We start from the raw sequence: 24,321 nt of genomic DNA on the forward strand, positions 1-24,321 counted from the left end.
GCATCTTGGCAGCTGCACGCTTGACTTTTCTCAGTTCATGGGCAGTTATTTTGTGCCTTGGTTTCTCCACACGCTTCTTGCGACCCTGTTGACTATTTTGAATTAAATGCTTGATTGTTCGATGATCACGCTTCAGAAGCTTTGCAATTTTAAGAGTGCTGCATCCCTCTGCAAGATATCTCACTATTTTTGACTTTTCTGAGCCTGTCAAGTCCTTCTTTTGACCCATTTTGTCAAAGGAAAGGAAGTTGCCTAATAATTATGCACACCTGATATAGGGTGTTGATGTCATTAGACCACACCCCTTCTCATTACAGAGATGCACATCACCTAATATGCTTAATTGGTAGTAGGCTTTCGAGCCTATACAGCTTGGAGTAAGACAACATGCATAAAGAGGATGATGTGGTCAAAATACTCATTTGCCTAATAATTCTGCACACAGTGTATTATGAGGTGATAAGGGAAGAGCCAAAAACTCTGACCTGTCTGCGATGGAGCAGTAAAGAAAGAGGGGGAGGAGCCTGTTCACTGAGACTATATACTCCCTGTTTGCATTTTTTGATTGGTTAAATGTTTTCATTTTGTTTACTGCTGTGGAGTTTAGTAAAGAGAGTTATGCAAAATAGGAAGCCTCCTGTCATGTGATAAAATTATAAGTTATTGTTCATGCAATCATTGTACTTGTAACCGATACCAATGATAACACCTATGAGGACCTGTATGTCGTACTGTATACTCCTTGCTTATCTCCCTTGTTAATAAAAATATATAATTAAAAAAAGAAGAGGCGCACAACATTTCACTATCTGAGTACAGAGAACCTTTTGTTGAATCTTATAGCTGTTTTTCTGATGCCCTTAATGCTAGCCTCACTTAGTATACAAATATATATTGCACATGTTTTGTTGTCTATGCATTTATTTATTTTTATTTAAACTTTAAGAGCCCACAAGTAATTTTAACTTTGTTTATGCCATTATCAACATATGAGATTGTGACATGGTTATGATGTCACCATTTGAACAATTGTTTCTCACCAGTGCATGAGGGAACACTCACTCACTACTGAATTGGCTGCATTGCTGTTCAGTGCCCTAGAGTTGTCCATAGAGTTTTATTACTAATTTTATCAAAAATCCACACACAGTGTGTTTGTTGGAAACAAATATGACAGACGAGGCAACAGTCCTTGACATTGAGGAAACGATATCTGAGACCAAAGATTCTAGTATAAAAAGTAAAACTGGATGGTTTCAAAATCTGATATTATGGATACATTTATTTTGGACAAAACTACGTGATTTCGTAAGGTGTCTAAGACTGCGGGTTTGCAATTGGTGCTCGTTCGCCTGTTTTGAGAAACTGAACATTACAGGGTTTTTCACAGGCAAAGGAAGAGCCGAAAATCTCACCTGTGAGCAAGACATCATCAACTTCCTCAACAATAACCGCAGCAAAGTAACCGGAGACAAGAGCAAACCCAAGGAAATTGAGGTACATAGCTTTATTAGGAAGTATTAGGCTTGAGTAGACCCTTAATGTACTTGTAATATATGTTATACATTTCATATATCAGCCATAAAAGTTATATATTGTTACAAAAAAATGGAACAACATAATAACAATAACATTTTGATTTAAATGTAATTGTTTACATGTTAAAAATAGGAAAATACATATAAACATGATTAAGGATATCATAGAGATGGTTTAGAGGACTGACAGCTAATTATGACACCCCAGATGTTTCCGAACTACATTCCTATGGCTGGCTGAGCATCATGGGGAATATCGTTGAGAAACAGTGGTTCAAATCTTAGCCATCCTTGGTTTAGAGTAATAACAATAATACAACATCCAAGTCATAAACCAATTAATTAATTACTGCTGTACAAGGACTAAGCAGAATCACGGGCACTTAAGATCCATTCTTCATATTAAAATTTAGCCCAGTGACCCATTCTACCATTGCATTGTAGTTTATAACATAAATGTAGCAAATAAATAAATAAATAGACTCATCCCAAAGTGAAAGGTGGGTTTATTGCACCTAGGAAGACATAGACGCTGTAAAAAAGCATTTATTCAGAACAATTTCATGCACCTAATTTGGGATTTAGGAACCACTGCTCTACTATACAGTTCTATATATGTAAATCCTTGGGAAGTGGTGATCACAGGCAGATTATCTGCAGGATACCTACATAGGGCCTGATAGGTCAAGGGAGATCAGGATTTAAAAAAAAAGAATACACAAGGCATAGGGAAATGGGTGTATTAGGGCATATGGTAGAGAGGCTGGGAGTGAAAAGAGACTGGGAAGAGAGAATAGGCCTATAGCAGTGGAGCTGCGTGGGGATATCTGGCTATGGCAATGGAGTAGGGTAGATGGGACAGGGGTGTGGATTGGGACAATGGAAGTGAGGCTGTGGAGGGGCGAATAACACTGTTGCTGGGTATAGTGGAATGTGTCAATGGCAGTAGATATAAATATTCTACTAACAAACTGAACATTATAACCATTAGCAATATTTACAAAGCTCCAACATTTTCCATAGGGAGGTACAGTGACCAAGTCAAAAAGAATGATTTATTTCACCTTCTTGTGAAAAAAGGGCATTCTGTAACTCCACACATTGATCCGCCAATTCATTACACGAAGACTGGCTGGATGAGCACGGAAAACACATTTCTGTTTGAAGACATTTTTATATATTATGCATTTTGTTGACTGTGAGTGTGTTTGTTTTTTCTCTTTCTTTAGAACCTGCCACAGTCAGTGAAATTAAAAACCAAGAAAATTGGCCTAATCAACTTGGGAAACACATGTTTTATGAACAGTGTATTGCAAGCATTATTCATGGCAGGAGAGTAAGTTATGCTTTATTTCACACCAGGGCTGGACTGGGAAAATAATTCAGCCCACGTATTTAAACGCAGAGCAGCCCAGTTGAAGGGGGCAGGGACAGAACGTGGGTGTTTCATGTCATCAATGATGACATGCACGCCACCTCAAAGTTAGTATGCTAATCTGCTGTCACTCCAGGGAAGAGCACTTGCATGGGACCAATGTCCTGTGTTTATTTAACAAAGCACAGCTCTGCAATCTCTGGTGTCCCTATAATATGGATAACAAAGGACAAAAGTGGGGCATGGCCAGTAAAGGGTGTTGTGCATGTGTAGGGGGGCTCTCTGTGGCACTGTATGTGGTTGGAGGCCGATTGTGGGATTGTGTGTGCATAGAGGTGACTGTTTGTGGTGTAGTGTGTATGTGTGAGTGTAAAGGAGTCTGTGGTGTACGATGTGTGGCTAGGCACTGTAGTTTGTATATGTTTCCACTGGATGTAAAGTGTGTGCATCTAGGGGCTGTAGAGATTGTGTGTGTGTGTGTGTGTCTGTCTGTCTGTCTGTCTGACTAGCAGTTGTTGAGAGAGAGAGAGAGAGAAAGCATTTGAGTATATTTGTAGTACTTCTAGAGCATATGTGTATCAGGACTGTTGTGTGCATGTGGGTGTATCTAGGGACTGTAGCGTGTTACAGGAGCAGTAATGTGCCTTTTTATGTATAGGGGCTGTAGTTTGTGTGAACAGGGTAGTTTGTGTTTCAGTGTAGTGTTTATCCATGGACTGTAGTGTGTGAGTCCAGGTGCTATAGAGAGTGTTTGTGTGTCTAGATGGTGTGCGTGCATCTAGGGGCTGTCGTGTGCATATGTGTGTATCAAATGTTTATGTATGTGGACTGTTGTGTGTGTATATTAATATAAGCTGTAGTGTGTGTATGGGGCTACAGTGAGTTAGCATCGGGGCTGCTGTGTGCATTTATTTTGTATCTCGTATAAGTTGGAATGTCCAAGAATAAGATGTAAAACACATGTTTTTATTTCAGGTTTAGGAGGTACGTGTTATCTCTGAATCTGAGTGGGTGCCAATCACTGATGGAGAAATTGAAACATCTTTTCAAGATGTTAGAGCTTGGTTGCTTCATCTAAGTGTTGCTTCTAAGTGTGTGTGTGGTTGGAGATATTCTGGAGAGTTTTACAGAAGCTTCAACTGTCTAAGAGTTGTGCTAAGAGTTCTTTTTTACTGTTACAGGTAAGATTCATCTGTAGGAAAAGGTTACTGACTGCACAAGGTAAGATTCATCTGTAGGAAAAGGTTACTGACTGCACAAGGTTTGATTTCCTGTTGGTAATTATAAGGCATTTAATTGGATTAGGTAGCTACTTGCTATTGATTGCTATTTAAATTAGCTATTGTTTGCTAATAAGCAGAGGCCTGCCCAGGTGTTAAACTTTCCTAGTGGGAGGTGATTTGAGGAGTATATAAGGGCTGTTGTCATTAGCTTGGCTAATAGAGCTTGGTTGCTTCATCTAAGTGTTGCTTCTAAGTGTGTGTGTGGTTGGAGATATTCTGGAGAGTTTTACAGAAGCTTCAACTGTCTAAGAGTTGTGCTAAGAGTTCTTTTTTACTGTTACAGGTAAGATTCATCTGTAGGAAAAGGTTACTGACTGCACAAGGTTTGATTTCCTGTTGGTAATTATAAGGCATTTAATTGGATTAGGTAGCTACTTGCTATTGATTGCTATTTAAATTAGCTATTGTTTGCTAATAAGCAGAGGCCTGCCCAGGTGTTAAACTTTCCTAGTGGGAGGTGATTTGAGTAGTATATAAGGGTAGTTGTCATTAGCTTGGCTAATAGAGCTTGGTTGCTTCATCTAAGTGTTGCTTCTAAGTGTGTGTGTGGTTGGAGATATTCTGGAGAGTTTTACAGAAGCTTCAACTGTCTAAGAGTTGTGCTAAGAGTTCTTTTTTACTGTTACAGGTAAGATTCATCTGTAGGAAAAGGTTACTGACTGCACAAGGTTTGATTTCCTGTTGGTAATTATAAGGCATTTAATTGGATTAGGTAGCTACTTGCTATTGATTGCTATTTAAATTAGCTATTGTTTGCTAATAAGCAGAGGCCTGCCCAGGTGTTAAACTTTCCTAGTGGGAGGTGATTTGAGGAGTATATAAGGGTAGTTGTCATTAGCTTGGCTAATAGAGCTTGGTTGCTTCATCTAAGTGTTGCTTTTAAGTGTGTGTGTGGTTGGAGATATTCTGGAGAGTTTTACAGAAGCTTCAACTGTCTAAGAGTTGTGCTAAGAGTTCTTTTTTACTGTTACAGGTAAGATTCATCTGTAGGAAAAGGTTACTGACTGCACAAGGTTTGATTTCCTGTTGGTAATTATAAGGCATTTAATTGGATTAGGTAGCTACTTGCTATTGATTGCTATTTAAATTAGCTATTGTTTGCTAATAAGCAGAGGCCTGCCCAGGTGTTAAACTTTCCTAGTGGGAGGTGATTTGAGGAGTATATAAGGGTAGTTGTCATTAGCTTGGCTAATAGAGCTTGGTTGCTTCATCTAAGTGTTGCTTCTAAGTGTGTGTGTGGTTGGAGATATTCTGGAGAGTGTTGCTTCTAAGTGTGTGTGTGGTTGGAGATATTCTGGAGATAAACTGGAGGTAATCCGAGGTATTCAGGAGGATAAATAAAAAGTTAAGGTTTGTTTGATTTATATTATTCACCTCATTGGAATGGCAGACTTAGTTCATTGTAATAGTTGCTTTGCATTTGTTTCACGTTCCACTTTTTGGAGGTTTGGTTGTTGTCTAATCTGTAGACAGTTCTCTATTTTGCGGCAGGAGATTGTATTTTTGAAGTCTGAGATTTGTAAATTATCTGGTAAACAAACTCAGGCTGGAACTGCTGCAAAACCACTGCCGCAGAGACATACTAGGAATTGCAGATGGATTACTGTAGGATCTGGTAGACTTGGAGTTGTGGATAAAAGGCATATTGCACAGTCTGTTGCTCTACATAATTCATTTTCTGCACTTTCAGAGTGTAGTGGTGTCGTGGAGAGAGGCACTGAGGCTACAGGTGTTGTGCAGAGAGGCACTGAGGCTAGTGGTGTTGTGCAGAGAGGCACTGAGGCTAGTGGTGTTGTGCAGAGAGGCACTGAGGCTAGTGGTGTTATGCAGAGAGGCACTGAGGCTAGTGGTGTTGTGCAGAGAGGCACTGAGGCTAGTGGTGTTGTGCAGAGAGGCACTGAGGCTAGTGGTGTTGTGCAGAGAGGCACTGAGGCTAGTGGTGTTGTGCAGAGAGGTACTGAGGCTAGTGGTGTTGTGCAGAGAGGCACTGAGGCTAGTGGTGTTGTGAAGAGAGGCACTGAGGCTAGTGGTGTTGTGAAGAGAGGCACTGAGGCTAGTGGTGTTGTGCAGAGAGGCTTGAAGACTATGGTGAGGCCGAATAGAAAGCAGTTGTTGGTGGGGGATTCCATCATAAGAGGTGTGGAGATGGACAATGGTGGTCTTGTGAGGTGTCTTCCCGGAGCTACTGCTCACAGAGACAGGAGACGTATCTGTAATATTGTTAAGCAAGCAAAGCAGGAAGGGGAATTGGATGTACTTGTCCATTTAGGGACAAATGACTTGGCTTGCAATGAGGTTTCAGAGGTTAAGGAAGTTTTTAGTGTTTTTGCCAATGATATACGGCAGGTTGCTTCCACATTGTCATTCTCTGAAGTTCTGCCTGTGCATAACACTCAGAATGACAGGCGGATGCGTATTAGGGACTTTAACTTGTGGCTTGGTGAATGGTGTCGGGAGCAAGGATTTGGCTTTATTGCTCATGGTAGCTCTGTTTGGAATGGAAATAAACTGTACAAAAAAGATGGTTTGCATCTTTCTCAAAAGGGAACAAATGTTCTCAGTGAGCAGTTCAGAGGTTTTGCTAGGATGTATTTAAACTAGGAGGGGGGGGCAAAAGGGTGATAAAACATCAATCCAATTGTCCCCCAAAACAAGGACAGAAGGTGCCTGTAGCAAGTGTGTTAAAAAATGCTAAGCTTAGAGTCATGTCTACAAATGCTCGCAGTTTAGGGAATAAGATCCATGAACTTGTGGCAATAATGGCAACTGATAGTGTAGATTTAGTCGCTGTTACTGAGACATGGTATAATGAGAAAAATGACTGGGACATAGCAATACCAGGGTACTCTTTATATAGAAAAGACAGGGAAGGCAAGAAAGGGGGAGGGGTGGCCCTGTATGTAAAGAATAGCATAAAATCTAGCCTAATAAAGGTTAGTGAGGCGAACATAGAGTCAGTTTGGGTTACGTTAGAATTTGGTAATCACACAGTAACTCGTGTAGGTGTGATTTATAGGCCCCCAGGACAAATTGAAGAGTTAGATAATCTACTAGTTGAAGAAATAGCTAAAATGACAATGAAGGGGGAAGTTATCATCATGGGTGACTTTAATCTTCCTGATGTAAATTGGAAAACAAAAATAGCTACTTGTGCCAGGAGCACACATATTCTAAACTCCCTACTGGGATTGTCTCTAAAACAAGTCGTTGAGGAGCCAACTCGTAAAGAGGCCATACTAGATTTAGTGTTAACAAATGGAGATTTGGTATCAGATATTACTGTAGGTGAAAGTTTAGGATCCAGTGATCATCAGTCAGTGTGGTTTAATATAAGAACAGTGACTGAGTCACACCACACAAAAACAAAAGTTTTAGACTTTAGAAAAACAGACTTTTCCAAAATTAGAATATGTGTAAAGGAGTCATTATCAGACTGGAGCAATTTAAATGGAGTCCAAAAGAAATGGGATTATTTAAAAGTTGCACTACTGAAGGCAACAGAAAATTGCATTAGGCTTGTCAGTAAAAGCAAAAAATTCAAGAAACCACTGTGGTACTCCACAGATGTAGCCAAAATAGTAAAAAACAAAAAGTTAGCCTTTAGTAATTATAAAAAAACCCAGAGTGAGGAAGACAGAATGACCTATAAGATTAGGCAGAAAGAGGCTAAGCAAGTTATAAGAGCTTCCAAATCACACACAGAAGAGAAAATAGCACAGTCAGTAAAAAAGGGGGACAAAACCTTTTTTAGATACATAAATGAGAAAAGAAAAGTAAAACAAGGATTAGTTAGATTAAAAACAAAAGAAGGAAGGTATGTAGATGAGGATAAAGGTCTAGCTGACTGCCTCAATGAATATTTTTGTTCGGTATTTACAGATGAAAATGAAGGAAAGGGACCTCAGTTAAGAAAAAGGATAAATGAGTCATTTATTACACGTGAGTTTACAGAGGAAGAGGTTCTATTTCATCTGTCAAAAGTAAAGACAAATAAGTCAATGGGACCTGATGGAATACACCCAAAGCTATTAAAAGAGCTTAGTGGTGTACTAGCAAAACCATTAACAGATTTATTTAACCAATCATTGATAACAGGAGTAGTCCCAGAAGATTGGAAGTTAGCGAATGTTGTGCCCATTCACAAGAAAGGTAATAGGGAGGAGTCGGGCAACTATAGGCCAGTAAGCCTAACTTCAGTAGTGGGGAAAGTGATGGAAACCATGTTAAAGGATAGGATTGTTGAACATCTAAAAACACATGGATTTCAAGATCAGAGACAACATGGGTTTACTTCAGGGAGATCATGCCAAACTAATCTTATTGATTTTTTTGATTGGGTAACTAAAATTATAGATCAGGGTGGTGCAGTAGACATTGCTTACCTCGATTTCAGTAAGGCTTTTGACACTGTTGCACATAGAAGGCTTATCAACAAACTACAATCTTTGAGTTTGGATTCCAATATTGTTGAATGGGTAAGGCAGTGGCTGAGTGACAGGCAACAGAGGGTTGTAGTCAATGGAGTATATTCGAAGCTTGGGCTTGTCACCAGTGGGGTACCTCAGGGATCTGTACTTGGACCCATTCTCTTTAATATTTTTATTAGTGATATTGCAGAAGGTCTTGATGGTAAGGTGTGTCTTTTTGCGGATGATACTAAGATATGTAACAGGGTTGATGTTCCAGGAGGGATAAGCCAAATGGAAAATGATTTAGGTAAACTAGAAAAATGGTCAGAGTTGTGGCAACTGACATTTAATGTGGATAAGTGCAAGATAATGCATCTTGGACGTAAAAACCCAAGGGCAGAGTACAGAATATTTGATAGAGTCCTAACCTCAACATCTGAGGAAAGGGATTTAGGGGTGATTATTTCTGATGACTTAAAGGTAGGCAGACAATGTAATAGAGCAGCAGGAAATGCTAGCAGAATGCTTGGTTGTATAGGGAGAGGTATTAGCAGTAGAAAGAGGGAAGTGCTCATGCCATTGTACAGAACACTGGTGAGACCTCACTTGGAGTACTGTACACAGTACTGGAGACCCTATCTTCAGAAGGATATTGATACCTTAGAGAGAGTTCAAAGAAGGGCTACTAAACTGGTTCATGGATTGCAGGATAAAACTTACCAGGAAAGGTTAAAGGATCTTAACATGTATAGCATGGAGGAAAGACGAGACAGGGGGGATATGATAGAAACATTTAAATACATAAAGGGAATCAACACAGTAAAGGAGGAGACTATATTTAAAAGAAGAAAAACTACCACAACAAGAGGACATAGTCTTAAATTAGAGGGACAAAGGTTTAAAAATAATATCAGGAAGTATTACTTTACTGAGAGGGTAGTGGATGCATGGAATAGCCTTCCAGCTGAGGTGGTAGAGGTTAACACAGTAAAGGAGTTTAAGCATGCGTGGGATAGGCATAAGGCTATCCTAACTATAAGATAAGGCCAGGGACTAATGAAAGTATTTAGAAAACTGGGCAGACTAGATGGGCCGAATGGTTCTTATCTGCCGTCACATTCTATGTTTCTATGTTTCTATGTTTCTATCTCATACAAACAAGGTATGTTTTTAAAGGGACATTTCAAGCACCATAACCACAGTACTCTGGCCTCCCCCCTCTCCCCAATTTGTAAGTAGTCAAACCATTGTAGACCAGGTTGACTTCTTACCTAGGATCTGCACGGCGCCGCTCTACACCCACAGTACTTCTGACAGACAGCTTTCCACTATTTGAGTTAAGCCTGGCGATACAGGGTTTAGCTCAGAAGGGCAAATGGAAGATCCTGTCTAGGAGTTTCTGACTCTCCAAGTTTAGTAGCGCAGACATGGCATATGTGGACCCCTGGTAAAAAGTGATGCCTTGGTAAAACGCATTGACTACTAAAAAAAGGGGGTGGGGGAAGGGGGGAAACCAGGGACAGGGCCTCGTCTGGCACCAGAAACCACTACAGCACACTGTAGTGGTTATGGTGCCTAGAGCATTTCCTTATTTATAGAAATTCTGAAAGTTCCAATTTGCTTAACATTAAAAAAAACTAACTATAGGGGCGGGGCCTGAAACTCAGTGGTCGCGCCTACAGCGTGGAAACAGAGGACCTGGCTCGGAAAGGCATATACATGCCAAGAGTCTGGTCCTGCATCTGCTTGCTGCCGCCCTGAACCTCAGTCCAAACTGGGTCGTACCCCTGGTAACTGCACTCCACACAGGAGACGATGTCCGGTTAAACAGGCATCGAAATCTGTACATGAGGGCACAGAAAGGCGGGTCTGTGGCACAGGATACCCTCGGGATCAAGACTCTAGGAGATCGGCTACTGAGCACAAATGGGCCATGAGGGGTCGCTTACATAGGCTGTCTTACGTTGATAATAGACACAGCAAGAATATTCCAATGGGGCCCAATTTAGGCATAGGCTGACAGTCCCTCCTGTACATAATCCATAGCCCTCACCTTGGGCCTTGAGCTAGGGCTTATTTATTCACCATCCCAGTTGTACCAATGTACCATTCACATTTATTTAGTCTATTTGCTTGGTTTTAATCTTATCCCCCAGACAAATCAGCATCCTGGAGAATCTGGTCTATGTATTTCAACACCCAGTGGCAATGATAAATTGTTTGAGATGCAGATGTGTGTTTTTTCCTCTTATCTCTCACATCTCTGCTCCATACACCATCTAGTTTAATTTTAATCCTAAAAATGTGCCATGACACTGTTTCACACTGTTATTGCTTGCTAATGCTGTTGTGACTTCACAAGCTCATGTATTATCTTTTGCACAACAAAAATAAAGAATATATATATAAAAAAAACTAACTATACACTTTTACTATTACTTAAAATACAGCACAAAACTTGTTTAAAACCTATTTTTACACAAATCCTAAGCAATACATATGAATGGGCATGCCCACCTATCAGTTGCAAAAATCTGAAATCTATAATACAGTGAGTGTCATTGAGTCACTTCATTTAAGTTGAATAAAAGATAAAAAAAAAAAAATAACAATAAAGTTAACCTAGCCTTAAACTGGGGATACAACCAGGGCCATCTTTAACGCGGGGCAAACGGGGCAGCTGCCCCGGGCCCAGTTGCTCCTGGGGGGCCCCAGAGCAGCTGCTCCATGGGCCCCGCGATTTGCGCAGCCCCTATGGACCGGGCAGCCGCACCGGCCCGCACACTGCATGTGTCAGCAGTGGCCCCTTCCTGTTCTGCAGCCGGCTGGGAGGTAGTGACGTCACTTCCTCCCACCGGAGATAATAGCCGCGCAGGAGGAGGAAGGCAGGGAGGAGGGGAGTTCCAGAGGAGAACTCCCATCAGCCTCAGCCTGCCACTGGACCAGGGAAACCACCCTCCAGAAAAAGGTAAGAACCTGGGGGGTGGCTAAATGTATGTCAGTATGTCTGTGTGTGTGTCAGTATGTCTGTGTGTGTGTGTGTATGTATGTCTGTGTGTGTGTGTCAGTATGTCTGTCAGTGTATGTGCCTGTGTGTCAGTAGGCCTGTGTGTGTGTATGTCTGTGTGTGTGTGTGTATGTATGTATGTCTGTGTGTGTATGTATGTATGTCTGCCAGGATATATTTGTGTGTCAGTATGTATCTGTGAATGTTTTAATATCTGTCTGTGTGTATGTGCCAGTACGTCTGCCTGTGTGTATGTCAGTATGCCTGTGTGTGTGTCAGTGTGTATGTCAGTATGCCTGTGTGTGTGTCAGCATGTCTGTGTGTGTGTGTGTCAATACGTCTGTATCTGTCAGGGTGTGTGTCTGTGTATGTATGTATGTATGTGTGTGTGTCAGTATGTCTGCCAGTATATATTTGTGTGTCAGTGACTGTGTGTGTCAGTATGTATCTGTGAATATTTTAATGTCTGTCTGTGTGTGTATGCGCCAGTACGTCTGTCAGTATGATTGCGGGTTAGGCGTAATTGGGGGGTGAGGCGGTGGGAGGGGCAGGGCCCTGGGGGCCCAAGAAAATGTATTGCCCAGGGTCCTAATCATATTATAGATGGCCCTGGATACAACAACAATGTCTTATGTCAATATCACTGTGCCTTTCTCTTGCCAGTACAACATTTTAAAATGATGTATTTTTCCATTTCTAACCAGCGAATAGCTTATGCACCTTGTGAATTTTTTATGGCTTCAAGACCACCTGGGTCCAGTCCTAATTCCCAGGAAGACTCTGCCGAGTATCTCAGATTCCTTCTAAACAGGTACATATACTTGGTCTATACTTAGTCTATTTAACTAGTAATTGTTGACTAGTTGTTGTCATCATTCATACCTTAAACATTGTGAAGAATAGCAAAATGCACAATATTAAACGGTATTATTGAATTCATTTTAAATGATAATTAAGGAGGTGTTTCTTTATAAAATAGCTCAAGTTCATTGCTAAAATCTACATATTAGCTAATTAGAAGATACACTCTGTGTGCATAAGACAAATGTTGAAGCTTTTAAATTTCCATTGTTCTTGCCTTATATTTGTTTGTGCATTAGATTGCAAGAAGAGGAGAAATCAACACAGAATTCAACACCTCGGAGCACAGAACTGGGGAAGGAAGAAAAAACTGTGATAGAAAGCATGTTTGGGGGAAAGCTGAAAACAAACACTTGGTGTAAGACCTGCAAAAGCACCTCCCAGAAGAGAGAAGGTTTCACTGATCTTCATCTGGCTTTCTCTTCATTTGTCAAACCAGCACCGGTAATGGCATGCTCTACCGAGGAAAAACATTACGATTCTGTTACAATCAATATGACCCCAGCTGCAGAATCACCCACTAGCAACATCTCATGTCAAAAAACTGGAGAGGAAAAGACACAGGAAACACCTACAGTAAAAGACCTTCTAACTAGTTTCCTGGCACCAGAGGTTCTCGATGGAGATAACAAGTATCAGTGTCAAACATGTTCTTCCCTCCAGACAGCAGAAAGGACTAAGATGATCGTGGAAGAGCCACAATATCTCATTTTAACTTTACTGCGATTTGCCTATGATACAATCTGCAATGTGAAGCGTAAGATATTGGATCCTGTGTCCATTCCACTCGTACTGGATTTGCCTGTAAAGAGATCAACATCTCGGGCTGCATCAGCAGATCAGACACTGGAGAGTGAGAATAGAAGACCTGAGGTAGAAGACCTGTCACATAACCAACAACAAGTGCCCTATGTTTTAAATTCTGTTGTGGTCCATTCTGGGTTATCATCTGACAGTGGTCATTATTATTCTTATGCGAGGGACATATCTGATAATTCAGGGTGTTCACATTCTGAAAAACACTCTTCGACCCTCGGCTCTGTGAATGGAAATGAAGAATGGTTTCTGTTTGATGACAGCAGTGTTTCCAGGAAAACAACACACTTCATATTAAACAGACAGCCTTCCCTGGCAACACCATATATACTGATTTATAAAAAATCCAACTGTGGGGAGACGCAAAGTGTTTAGCCTAGCTAAGCAAGAGTAGTCTTAGTCACCGAGGATATTCCACTTCAGAAGGAGTCCAGAAATATAATTAGAAGACATAATAAAGAATATGTAGACATGTAAAAGCAACTTTCATGTATTTTAATAAATAATATATGCTTAATTAAAATGTGTTAAAATAGTGTTCAAATTCCTACACCGATATGGGCCTCCATTTATCCCCTTACCTACTTCGCCCATTTCACATTATATAACGTAACTATATGGAAATATTACCATTCATCCACATTATTAAATCCCATAATGTCATTTTAATCATCACCCTATCTCAAAGATATTTGTTTCACCTTTCAAATTATAATAAAAAGTAAAAGGGAGTCGAAAAGGAGTCTAACTGTAATGCCAAGAGTCCAAACAGCTAGTAAAGACAACAGATTTTCTAGGGGTTAAACCATTTCATTATGATAGTTTTAATGGTGATATTGAGGCTGGATATATCCACTAACCAAGAAACAACTAGACAAGAATTGGTTCAAACTATAGTAGTATAGTAGTAGTAGTGATATAACCATGCAGAACAGCAGGGCTCAAAATGACAAATTACCAATAAGCATTCTCTGATAGCGAATGGAAATTCAATCCAATCTGATGTGAAACTGATCCTCACTGCTTGGGAGGACCCAAGGTGCAAGGTGACAACATGGATGATGTATGTGATTGACAGTTGGAAATTAAATCACTGCTGGCATACCTGAGTAAAGGAATAGTAGTTGAATAATAAATCTCCAATAAAATATTAACACTCAATTCCTTTTTAAAAAAAAAAACATTGGGAAAGAAGCTACAGATTATTGGGAAGACGATAGCTACTATTGACATTTGAAATGAATAGTAATGACACTGAGAAGATAGAGAGCTAGGGATTACACATAAAAAGCTGTAAATCTAAAACAACATGCTGTTCATTAACATACTGAGATGATACAAAACTTTTAAAGGGGTATGGAAATTCTTTAAAATATCTAGTTGTTCACGGGACTAAAATGGTAACCCAATCCACTTGTACATCATGACAAGCTACTTATCCAGTATACACATTTTTTTAATAAGAAATACTGGGGCCCCTACCTAACATCTCTCTCTCTCTCTCTCTCTCTCCCTCTGTCCTCCCTCAATTGTGAGCAAGACTTTCTCATCCAACATGGTGTCAGATGTCACAAAATCTCATCCAACATGGTATCAGATGTCACATTTCAAAATCTTTGAAAAGCCACCCAGAAGATTGGAGGCTGTTATTGTCCTAAAGAGAGAGCTAACTCCGTATTAATGTTCATGGCTTTGGAATCGGATATCTATGAAGCTTATATAGGTGTGATGCTCTTTTAGCCATACAGTGTAGCAATAGTGCTGTCAAGGTTTTTACCTGTTTCTTTAAGGAGGCACTGACATACGTAACGTTACGTTATTTAAACGTTGAACGTTAGTACCTCTGTGGACAATTAATGTGTTTATACTTCAGTGCGGTACAATCTTTTTCCCTATTTAGGTTCCATCTATTTGAGACCAAAAGACTCTCCAGCGCTCCCATGAATACCTTCCTCTTATTAATCAATTCCTTATTACTGAACCCGGACTGCTCTCTCAGATCTCCCTTATTTTTTCTCATTGAAATCTTGTTGCTGAACCAGGACTGCCCAATAACTGCTCTCCCCGATCTCCCTTATTGTTACTGATAGAAATCTTGTTGCCAACCCTGGACTGTCAACCAACACTTCTCCCAGATTACCCATATTGATACAGTTTGGTTACTTATTTGGAATATTTATTCTCTTTCTTTTGAATTACAAATCAAGTCCTCATTTATTTTCGTATATGTTAGATTACCTATGGTGCTTTCCTTATCCTGCGAAGTAGAGAAAACATCTTAAATGGGTAAGTAGTCTTTATTTGAATATTGCTTGACAATCAGAAAGATTGTTCCATAACAGACTAATTGTGCCGTTCGTCAAACTGTTTAAATGGAGACTGCTACTTTAACACATGCTTTTCAGACATTACAATCGAGAGTTGAATTACTCACTCAATCTATACAAGAATTCCATATAAAGCGAAATGATTTACAAGTCCAAGTCGATAACATACAAATGCATTCCATATCCTATCAAACTGAACATACTGTTTATCACCTTACAAAATTAAATGGGGATAGATCTACCTACAGACAGGGCCAGATTAAGAGCCCAGTGGGCCTGGTGCTGACAATTATGATGGGCCTAATTACAGAATCTTATCGACCAAAAACACAAAAACAGTCATACCTACCAATCGTCATGTATCTGGCGGAAGTGGTGCTGAAGGGAAACTCATAGGATGCAGCTATGAGAAAAAAACACTCTATGCTAATCTCTCTCTAATTTATGCTTTCATCTTTCAAGTAAATCCATACCCCTAACAGCAGTGTCCAGTGAAGCCGGCAGTCAATGGGTGGGGTAAAAGGGTGGGCCACTGATGCAAATTATGTAATCAGAACTGCCGAAAGAGGCGAACATGCCTTAAATAGGGGGCAAGTCTGCCTAAAGAATTGGAAGGCCAACCTGGCATGAATGCATGTCAGGCTGCCTGCCCATCACCCAAGCTGGCCAACTAAGGGCATACTATGCAGGCAGCACCCTGAGTGTGACATAAATGCCTCTAATGATGAGTTCGCTCCACACTTTCTAAGGACAGTCCCCAGCACTCGCTGGTCCATTCCTCTCCTAACCTCCTTACGAGCAGGCAGAAGCTCCTGGTGTACAATCTGGGACAGAGAAAAGCTGTATGAAGTGAGTGTAGAAGAACGGGAATATGCCACAGTGTTAGAGAGACTGAAGCAGCAAGATCATTTGCATTGTGCACAAAGTCAGCTTTACCTTAACTAATCTCATTGTCAGTCAGTCCACACAAGTTTTGTTCCCATACATCCCTCTAAAGTTTCCATACTTAAGCAAGAGTATGTGAAGGATAGTTAGTGTTGCCACCTTTCTTGTAAAAAAAATACCGGCCTTACTAATTTGCATAATTAATTATGTATGCTTGTAAATCACAAGGAGTGACCTGAGAGATAATTCTGTAAAATCACCAAAAAACGACTTACATTTATTCTGCTGAATAAAAGATGGATTGTTCCCAGTGTCTCCCTGTCTCCCAGCGTCTTAGTGTCCCCTAGTCTCCCAGTATCCTCTAGTGTCTGTGTCCCCTATGTATCACAGTGTTTCAGTGCCCCATGTGTCCCCTCATGTTCCCATGTCTCAGTGTCTTCTATGTATCACAGTGTCCCTATGTATAACAATGTCTCAGTGCCCCATGTGTCTCAGTGCCCCATGTCTTCCAGTGTCCCCTCATGTCCCCATGTTGCACAGTGTCACTTGGACACTAGGGGACACTTAAGTACCATGGGAACACTGTGAGACATTGGGACACTAGGGGACACTGGGAGACACTGAGACATAGGGACACTGGTAGACATGCGGACACTGAGACACTAGGGACACTGACTGGGAGATATGGAGACACAGAGACTTGGGGACATAAACACTAGGGACACAGTGAGTGTCTCAGTGTCCCCATGTCTCCCAGTGTCCCCAAGTGTCTCACAGCGTCCCCTAGTGTCTCAGTGTCCCCTGATCTTCCAGTGTCCCCAGGTCACCCAGTGTCCCCTAGTGTCTCCCAGTGTCCCCATGTCTCCCTGCAGCTTTTACCCCATCCCTCACTTCCTGTCAGGATCGGGACAGGGATCCAACACGCAGAGTACAAACAGGAGAAAGTACGTATACCGGACCTTAGGATGGCCGGACTAACGTAAGGAGTAGGTAAAGAATGGTCAGAGACAAGCCGAGGTCGAGGGAACGAGAGAGCAGGTAAGCGAGAGACAAGCCGAGTCAAAAGGATAACAGAGGTAAGCAGAGTAGAATAAACAAGCCGGGTCAGAACCAAAAGACAATCGATAACCAAAGCGCTGAGTGACTAGACAAGCTAGAACCACGACAGGGCAATGAACAACAGTACGAAGCCCTCTTTTATACCCTGGTTCTAGATAGGAGGTCACACCCCCGATGAGTCCTGATTAGTGTTCGGGACTTGACTGACAGGTTGAGAAGGTCTGTCGTCATGACGTCGGGTGCTGAGCGCCGCGTCATAAAAGGAAGCGGATCCCTCGCGGCCGGCGTGTAAACGTCCGAGGGAGCCGCGAGGAACGAGTGCCTCAGCCCTTCTGGAAGGATGACTGTCTACTTGTCTCACCTCCTCTGAGGTAGAGACAACAGGTACCCTGACACTTCCCTGAGCTGTAGGCTCTCTGCAGGCTGGGAGCTGCTGTCTGAACTCTCTGTGCTGTGAAGAGGCTCCCCCATGGATCAGTGAGTAGAGAGAGGCAGGGATATGCTGTAACTCCCTGCCTCTCTCCACACACAGTGACCTCTACTGGCCAGCGCAGGTATTGCAGAGTAATCTCTGTTTATACATAGAAATATGCCGGCATTTGTATTGCCGGTGTTCTATCAAATTTTCCTACCTGTGAAAATCCCCTACCCTCGTCACGTCCGGTGAGGGGAATCAGCTGGATCCTGTGCTGCACATGCGTGCTAGCACTCCTGCTACTCCTCCACAGCAAGGTCCTGGAAGGTAAGTAAAACTAGTTTTACACTTTCATTATAGTTAGTGCATTTACTAAGTTTCTCCTTACCCTCCTCGTGTAAGATACCAACAGTTAAGTTAACGGGTATGGTCTCACGAGAAATAACAGGTTCAGATAAAGGTCTACCATCTATGGCCTCAACGGCCAAGGGTGTATCCTTTGGCTGGGACGGGATAGAGTGTTTAGTAGCAAAAACCTGGTCAATAAAACTCTCAGCAGCTCCAGAGTCTATCAACGCCATAGTTTTTAGTACTCCCTTCTCCCATGCTAAAGAAACGGGTAGTAGAAGCCTGTGATCTTTATAGTTGTGTATAGAGGACAAAATAGAAACACCCAAGGCCTGTCCTCTAGAGAAACTTAGGTGCGAGCGTTTCCCGAGCGATTAGGACAATTTAGGCGTAGGTGTCCCCTTACTCCACAATACATACACAACCCCTCCCTTCTCCTGTAATGTCTCTCTTCCTCTGAGAGGCGAGTATTGCCTATCTGCATAGGTTCTGGGAAGGCTGAGATTGTAGATTCAGGACTTTGAAATGAGGGAGCTATTTTAAAGGAAGGTCTACGAGTTCTATCTCGAGTGTTCTGCCTCTCTCTTAAACGTTCATCAATGCGAGAAATAAACTAAATTAAATCCTCCAAATTTACAGGGAGCTCTCTTGTGGCAACCTCGTCTAGAATTTCGTCTGATAGTCCGTTTAAAAATACGTCTATATAAGCCTGTTCATTCCATTTAACTTCTGCCGCCAAGGACCTGAACTCTAGTGCATAATCCACAAGGGTTCTGTTATTCTGCCTAAGGCGCAACAGTAATCTGGCTGCATTGACCTTTCTACCAGGTGGGTCAAAAGTTCTTCTGAAAGCAGCGACAAAGGCATTGTAATTATAGACTAACGGGTTATCATTCTCCCACAAAGGATTAGCCCATCTCAGAGCTTTGTCAATGAGTAGGGTGATAATAAACCCAACCATCGCTCTATCTGTAGGATAGGAGCGGGGTTGTAATTCGAAATGTATACCTATCTGGTTTAAGAAACCACGACACGTATCCGGAGATCCACCATAGCGTACAGGAGGTGTAATCCGGGAAGAGGCACCTACAGTGGCTACCTCTAAACCTGAACTTACAGGAGAGATGGAAGTAGGGTGCATCTCCTCTGGCTGATTGCTAGAGCGAGATAGTAAGGCCTGTAATGCTAGAGCTATCTGGTCCATTCTATGATCCATGGCCTCAAATCTAGAGTCGGAAGAACCAACCTGAGTGTTTGTACCTGCAGGATCCATTGGCCCTGTCGTAATGTCAGGATCGGGACAGGGATCCAACACGCAGAGTACAAACAGGAGAAAGTACGTATAACGGACCTTAGGATGGCCGGACTAACGTAAGGAGTAGGTAAAGAATGGTCAGAGACAAGCCGAGGTCGAGGGAACGAGAGAGCAGGTAAGCGAGAGACAAGCCGAGTCAAAAGGATAACAGAGGTAAGCAGAGTAGAATAAACAAGCCGGGTCAGAACCAAAAGACAATCGATACCAAAGCGCTGAGTGACTAGACAAGCTAGAACCACGACAGGGCAATGAACAACAGTACGAAGCCCTCTTTTATACCCTGGTTCTAGATAGGAGGTCACACCCCCGATGAGTCCTGATTAGTGTTCGGGACTTGACTGACAGGTCGAGAAGGTCTGTCGTCATGACGTCGGATGCTGAGCGCCGCGTCATAAAAGGAAGCGGATCCCTCGCGGCCGGCGTGTAAACGTCCGAGGGAGCCGCGAGGAATGAGTGCCTCAGCCCTTCTGGAAGGATGACTGTCTACTTGTCTCACCTCCTCTGAGGTAGAGACAACAGGTACCCTGACACTTCCCTGAGCTGTAGGCTCTCTGCAGGCTGGGAGCTGCTGTCTGAACTCTCTGTGCTGTGTAGAGGCTCCCCCATGGATCAGTGAGTAGAGAGAGGCAGGGATATGCTGTAACTCCCTGCCTCTCTCCACACACAGTGACCTCTACTGGCCAGCGCAGGTATTGCAGAGTAATCTCTGTTTATACATAGAAATATGCCGGCATTTGTATTGCCGGTGTTCTATCAAATTTTCCTACCTGTGAAAATCCCCTACCCTCGTCACGTCCGGTGAGGGGAATCAGCTGGATCCTGTGCTGCACATGCGTGCTAGCACTCCTGCTACTCCTCCACAGCAAGGTCCTGGAAGGTAAGTAAAACTAGTTTTACACTTTCATTATAGTTAGTGCATTTACTAAGCTTAGGACATGGGACATTTAGGGTTAATGTTAGGGTTCAAATTAGGGTTAGGGACTTGTTCATATTTAGTGATATTTCACATTAGGGGAATATCTATAAATAGTGATTTCTCACACTCTATTTTAACCCTTACCCCAAGGGTTAGGGTAAGAACAGAGTGTGAGAGAGGTTAAAATAACTTACCTAACCCTAATTTGAGCCCTCACTTAACCCTAAATGTCCCGTGTGCCTAAGCTTAGTGAATGCACTAACTATAATGAAAGTGTAAAAGTAGTTTTACTTACCTTCCAGGACCTTGCTGTGGAGGCGTAGCAGGAGTGCTAGCACGCATGTGCAGCACAGGATTCAGCTGATTCCCCTCACCGGAAGTGACAAGGGTAGGGGATTTTCACGAGGTAGGGGAATTTGATAGAACACCGGTTTTACTGCAATACTGGCACTGGCCAGGCAGCCTCAAATACCATAAAATACCAGCCAGGTGGCAACCCTAAGAGTAATGTGTAAAAAAAAAAAAAAAAAAAAAAAAATTATTATTTTTTTTTTAAATCAATGGGCCTATTCCATGGGCCTGGGCCTGGAGCTGCAGCTCCATCAGCCCCTATGTTAATCCGGCCCTGGCTCTTTGCATTGCATAGGTATCTCTCTATTGTACCCAGCTCTGGGCATTGTATCAAGTATATGCATATATATTGTATAGTGTGGATATTTCTGTATTAAGCTATCATGGTGCACCAGGAGAGGCTGGTGCGCCGCGTTCACTTGAGCGGTTCGCTATATGTACAAGGCATGCCCCATTCTCTCCTCGAATGTCGGCACCTGCAGCTGCTCCATTGGATTGCGGAGTGTAGGGGAGGGTAGGCACATCCTGTTTGCCCTTAGGCCTACCTCTCCTCCAATGGGCATTTTGGGTGGTATGTGTTTTGTGCCCCTCATGCTGCTCCAGGATCCCCTCAGGGTGACAGAGCCCTGGGAGATAAGCAAACATGGAAGGAGCATGGGGAATGGCAAGTTAAATTTACAAACAGACAGTGTCCCACCCCCACAGGGGGTATGGACGCCTACTCACCCAAAGGGGCCTTGCAATTATATAGGCCCAGATATCCCTCCTAATGGGATGGTCTCCACTCCCTTTCCCATATTTAAGCACATAACCTCCTGCCTCTTGCCCCTCACCCCCCCCCCACACACACTGTACCCCTCACACACATCGTACCTCTCACACACAATGCCCCCCGCACACTCTGTACCCGCCCCGCACACACACTTTACCCCTCACACACACTGCGCATAACTCTCACACATCCCTCACACACACAACACATCCTTCTCACACACACACACACTGCACCCTTCACTCACACTACTGCTCATTTCCCATACTGCAGCCCCTACCCTGGCAGATCCTAGGTAAGTTGTCAAACAGTTTTTAAACAGTTTGACTACTTACCCTGGGAGGGCACCACGGCACTCCTGGCATCATAACAACTACATAGTGCTGCAGTGTAGATGAAACCTTAAGGGACCAGAAAACAGGGAGGACAAAACCCTACCCTATTACCGTCTCTTAGGTAAGAGATGGTCACCTAGACTGGGTAGAAAGGGGGTAACCCTAGGGTAATGAACAAAACAAAGAAAATAAATCCAAAGGTGGTCTAACTAAGAGACAACCATGAGGACAAATACCCAGTCCAATTCCAATAGTAAATGTTAACAGGAAAGAAAATAATAAATAACTTTATTAAGGTATATAATACAATGTATACATAAATACCAATCTAAATAGATAGTCAGCTAGGAGGAATAACCCACCATCAAAAATAGAGATAGGTGGCTAAATAGTAGCCTACTGTATATAATCCTTCTAAAGAGAAAAGAAAAATAATGACTCAATGATGCTTGGGCTAAGGGTATAGAAACACTCATATGGGTGGAGAGGCTAAGTGGAGAGTAGTGGGTAATGGAATGTGTGGATCATAATCTCACATTCACATAGCCCCACATATAGTAAACTCCTCCACAGGTAGTCACCCTTAGTGTTACAACCCTATACTCCTGGGAAACACCTTCAAGGGTATTCCAATCCAGACTTATCTATAATAGAAAAATACACCAAAGTTGGTGTATTTTTCTATTATAGATAAGTCTGGATTGGAATACCCTTGAAGGTGTTTCTGTCAGGGTACCTGTGGTCTCTGCCTCCGAAAGAGGTAGAGACTTAGCTGTTCCTTCATCCAGACGGTCTGATGGCTCCCTTCCCCACGGTCTATCCGGTCATGCAAGGCCGGAGTGACTGCCTTTTACAGCATCTAGGCAGGAAGTTGTCATCAGGACACTCCCCCGGAACAACCTGTCAGTCAATTGCGGCAGGACCAATCAGGACGCCTAGGAGGCGTGGTTACTGCTCTAGACAGGGTATTTAACAGAGCTTCTTTCATTAGCTCATTGCCCTGTCGTGGTTCTAGCTTGTTCTAGTCACTCAGTGCTTGTGTATGCTATTATCCCTTTTGGTTTTGACCCGGCTTGTTTACCTTACTCTGCTTATCTCTGTTACCCTGATTCGGCTTGTCTCTCGCTTACCTGTCTTCTGTTACCCTCGACCTTGGCTTGTCTTTGACCATTCTATACTGTACTACTTACGTTAGTCCGGCCATTCTAAGGTCCGGTATACGTATCTGGCTACTGTTTGTACTCTGCGTGTTGGATCCCTGTCCCGATCCTGACATTACGACAGGGCCAATGGATCCTGCAAGTACAAACAGTCAGCAGGCTTCTCCTGATCCTAGGTTTGAGGCCATGGATCACAGAATGGATCAGATGGCGCTTGCGCTACAGGCTCTATTATCTCATGCCAATAACCCACCAGAGGAGATACGGAATACCCCTGTTTCTCCTGTCGGTTCAGGTCTAGAGGTAGCCACAGTGGGTGCTTATTCTCACATTACCCCCCCAGTACGCTATGGTGGGGCTCCTGAGAAGTGTCGTGGTTTTTTAAACCAAATTAGTATCCACTTTGAATTGCAACCTCGTTCTTATCCTACAGATAGGGCAAAGGTAGGATTTATTATCACCCTACTTATTGAGAAAGCTCTGAGATGGGCCAACCCACTATGGGAAAACGATAATCCATTAGTTTATAACTATAACGCATTTGTAGCTGCTTTTAGAAGAACATTTGACCCTCCAGGTAGAAAGGTTAATGCAGCCAGAGTACTGTTGCGCCTGAGACAGGAGAACCAAACAATGGTGGATTATGCACTAGAGTTCAGGTCTCTGGCGTCAGAAGTCAAGTGGAATGAGCAGGCGTATATGGATGTATTTGTGAATGGCCTATCTGATATAATCCTTGATGAGGTTGCTACCAGAGAACTCCCTGAGAATTTAGAAGATTTAATTTCGTTCATCTCTCGTATAGATGAACGTTTAAGAGTGAGACAGAACACTCGAGAGAGGAACCGGGGACCTTCTTTTAGGCTAGCCTCCGCTTCTCCAAGTCCTGACTCCACGGTATCTTTGATTCCTGAACCTATGCAGATAGGTTATACCCACCTCTCTGAGGAGGAGAGACAGTACAGGAGAAGAGAGGGTTTGTGTATGTATTGTGGAGCCAAGGGCCATGTACTCTCGAACTGTTCTAACCGTCCGGGAAACGCTCGCACCTAAGTCTCTCTAGAGGACAGGCCTTGGGTGTTTCTATTTTGTCCTCTACTCCTAATTATAAAGATCACAGACTTCTGCTACCAGTTTCCTTAACTTGGG

The 24,321-nt window shown here is 42.5% G+C and overlaps 1 protein-coding gene across 1 annotated transcript; it reads left to right on the top strand.

Moving 5' to 3' along the window:
* The first annotated feature begins 1,170 nt into the window (after positions 1-1,170).
* Positions 1,171-13,664, top strand: LOC134590181 (ubiquitin carboxyl-terminal hydrolase 38-like). The gene is made up of 3 exons (XM_063444386.1): positions 1,171-1,497; positions 12,317-12,423; positions 12,713-13,664. The coding sequence occupies exons 1-3, from the start codon at positions 1,171-1,173 to the stop codon at positions 13,662-13,664; spliced, it is 1,386 nt and encodes a 461-aa protein (XP_063300456.1).
* The last annotated feature ends 10,657 nt before the right edge of the window (positions 13,665-24,321 follow it).

Source organism: Pelobates fuscus, chromosome 1, assembly GCF_036172605.1.
Source record: "Pelobates fuscus isolate aPelFus1 chromosome 1, aPelFus1.pri, whole genome shotgun sequence".
Taxonomy (NCBI): domain Eukaryota; kingdom Metazoa; phylum Chordata; class Amphibia; order Anura; family Pelobatidae; genus Pelobates; species Pelobates fuscus.

What these genes read in the sequence shown, in the direction of transcription:
- LOC134590181 (XM_063444386.1), top strand. Translation starts at nt 1,171, where the DNA reads ATGACAGACGAGGCAACAGTCCTTGACATTGAGGAAACGATATCTGAG. An exon ending in GCAAACCCAAGGAAATTGAG is followed by an intron (nt 1,498 to 12,316) that starts GTACATAGCTTT and finishes ATTTCTAACCAG; the next exon opens with CGAATAGCTTATGCACCTTG. An exon ending in CTCAGATTCCTTCTAAACAG is followed by an intron (nt 12,424 to 12,712) that starts GTACATATACTT and finishes TTTGTGCATTAG; the next exon opens with ATTGCAAGAAGAGGAGAAAT.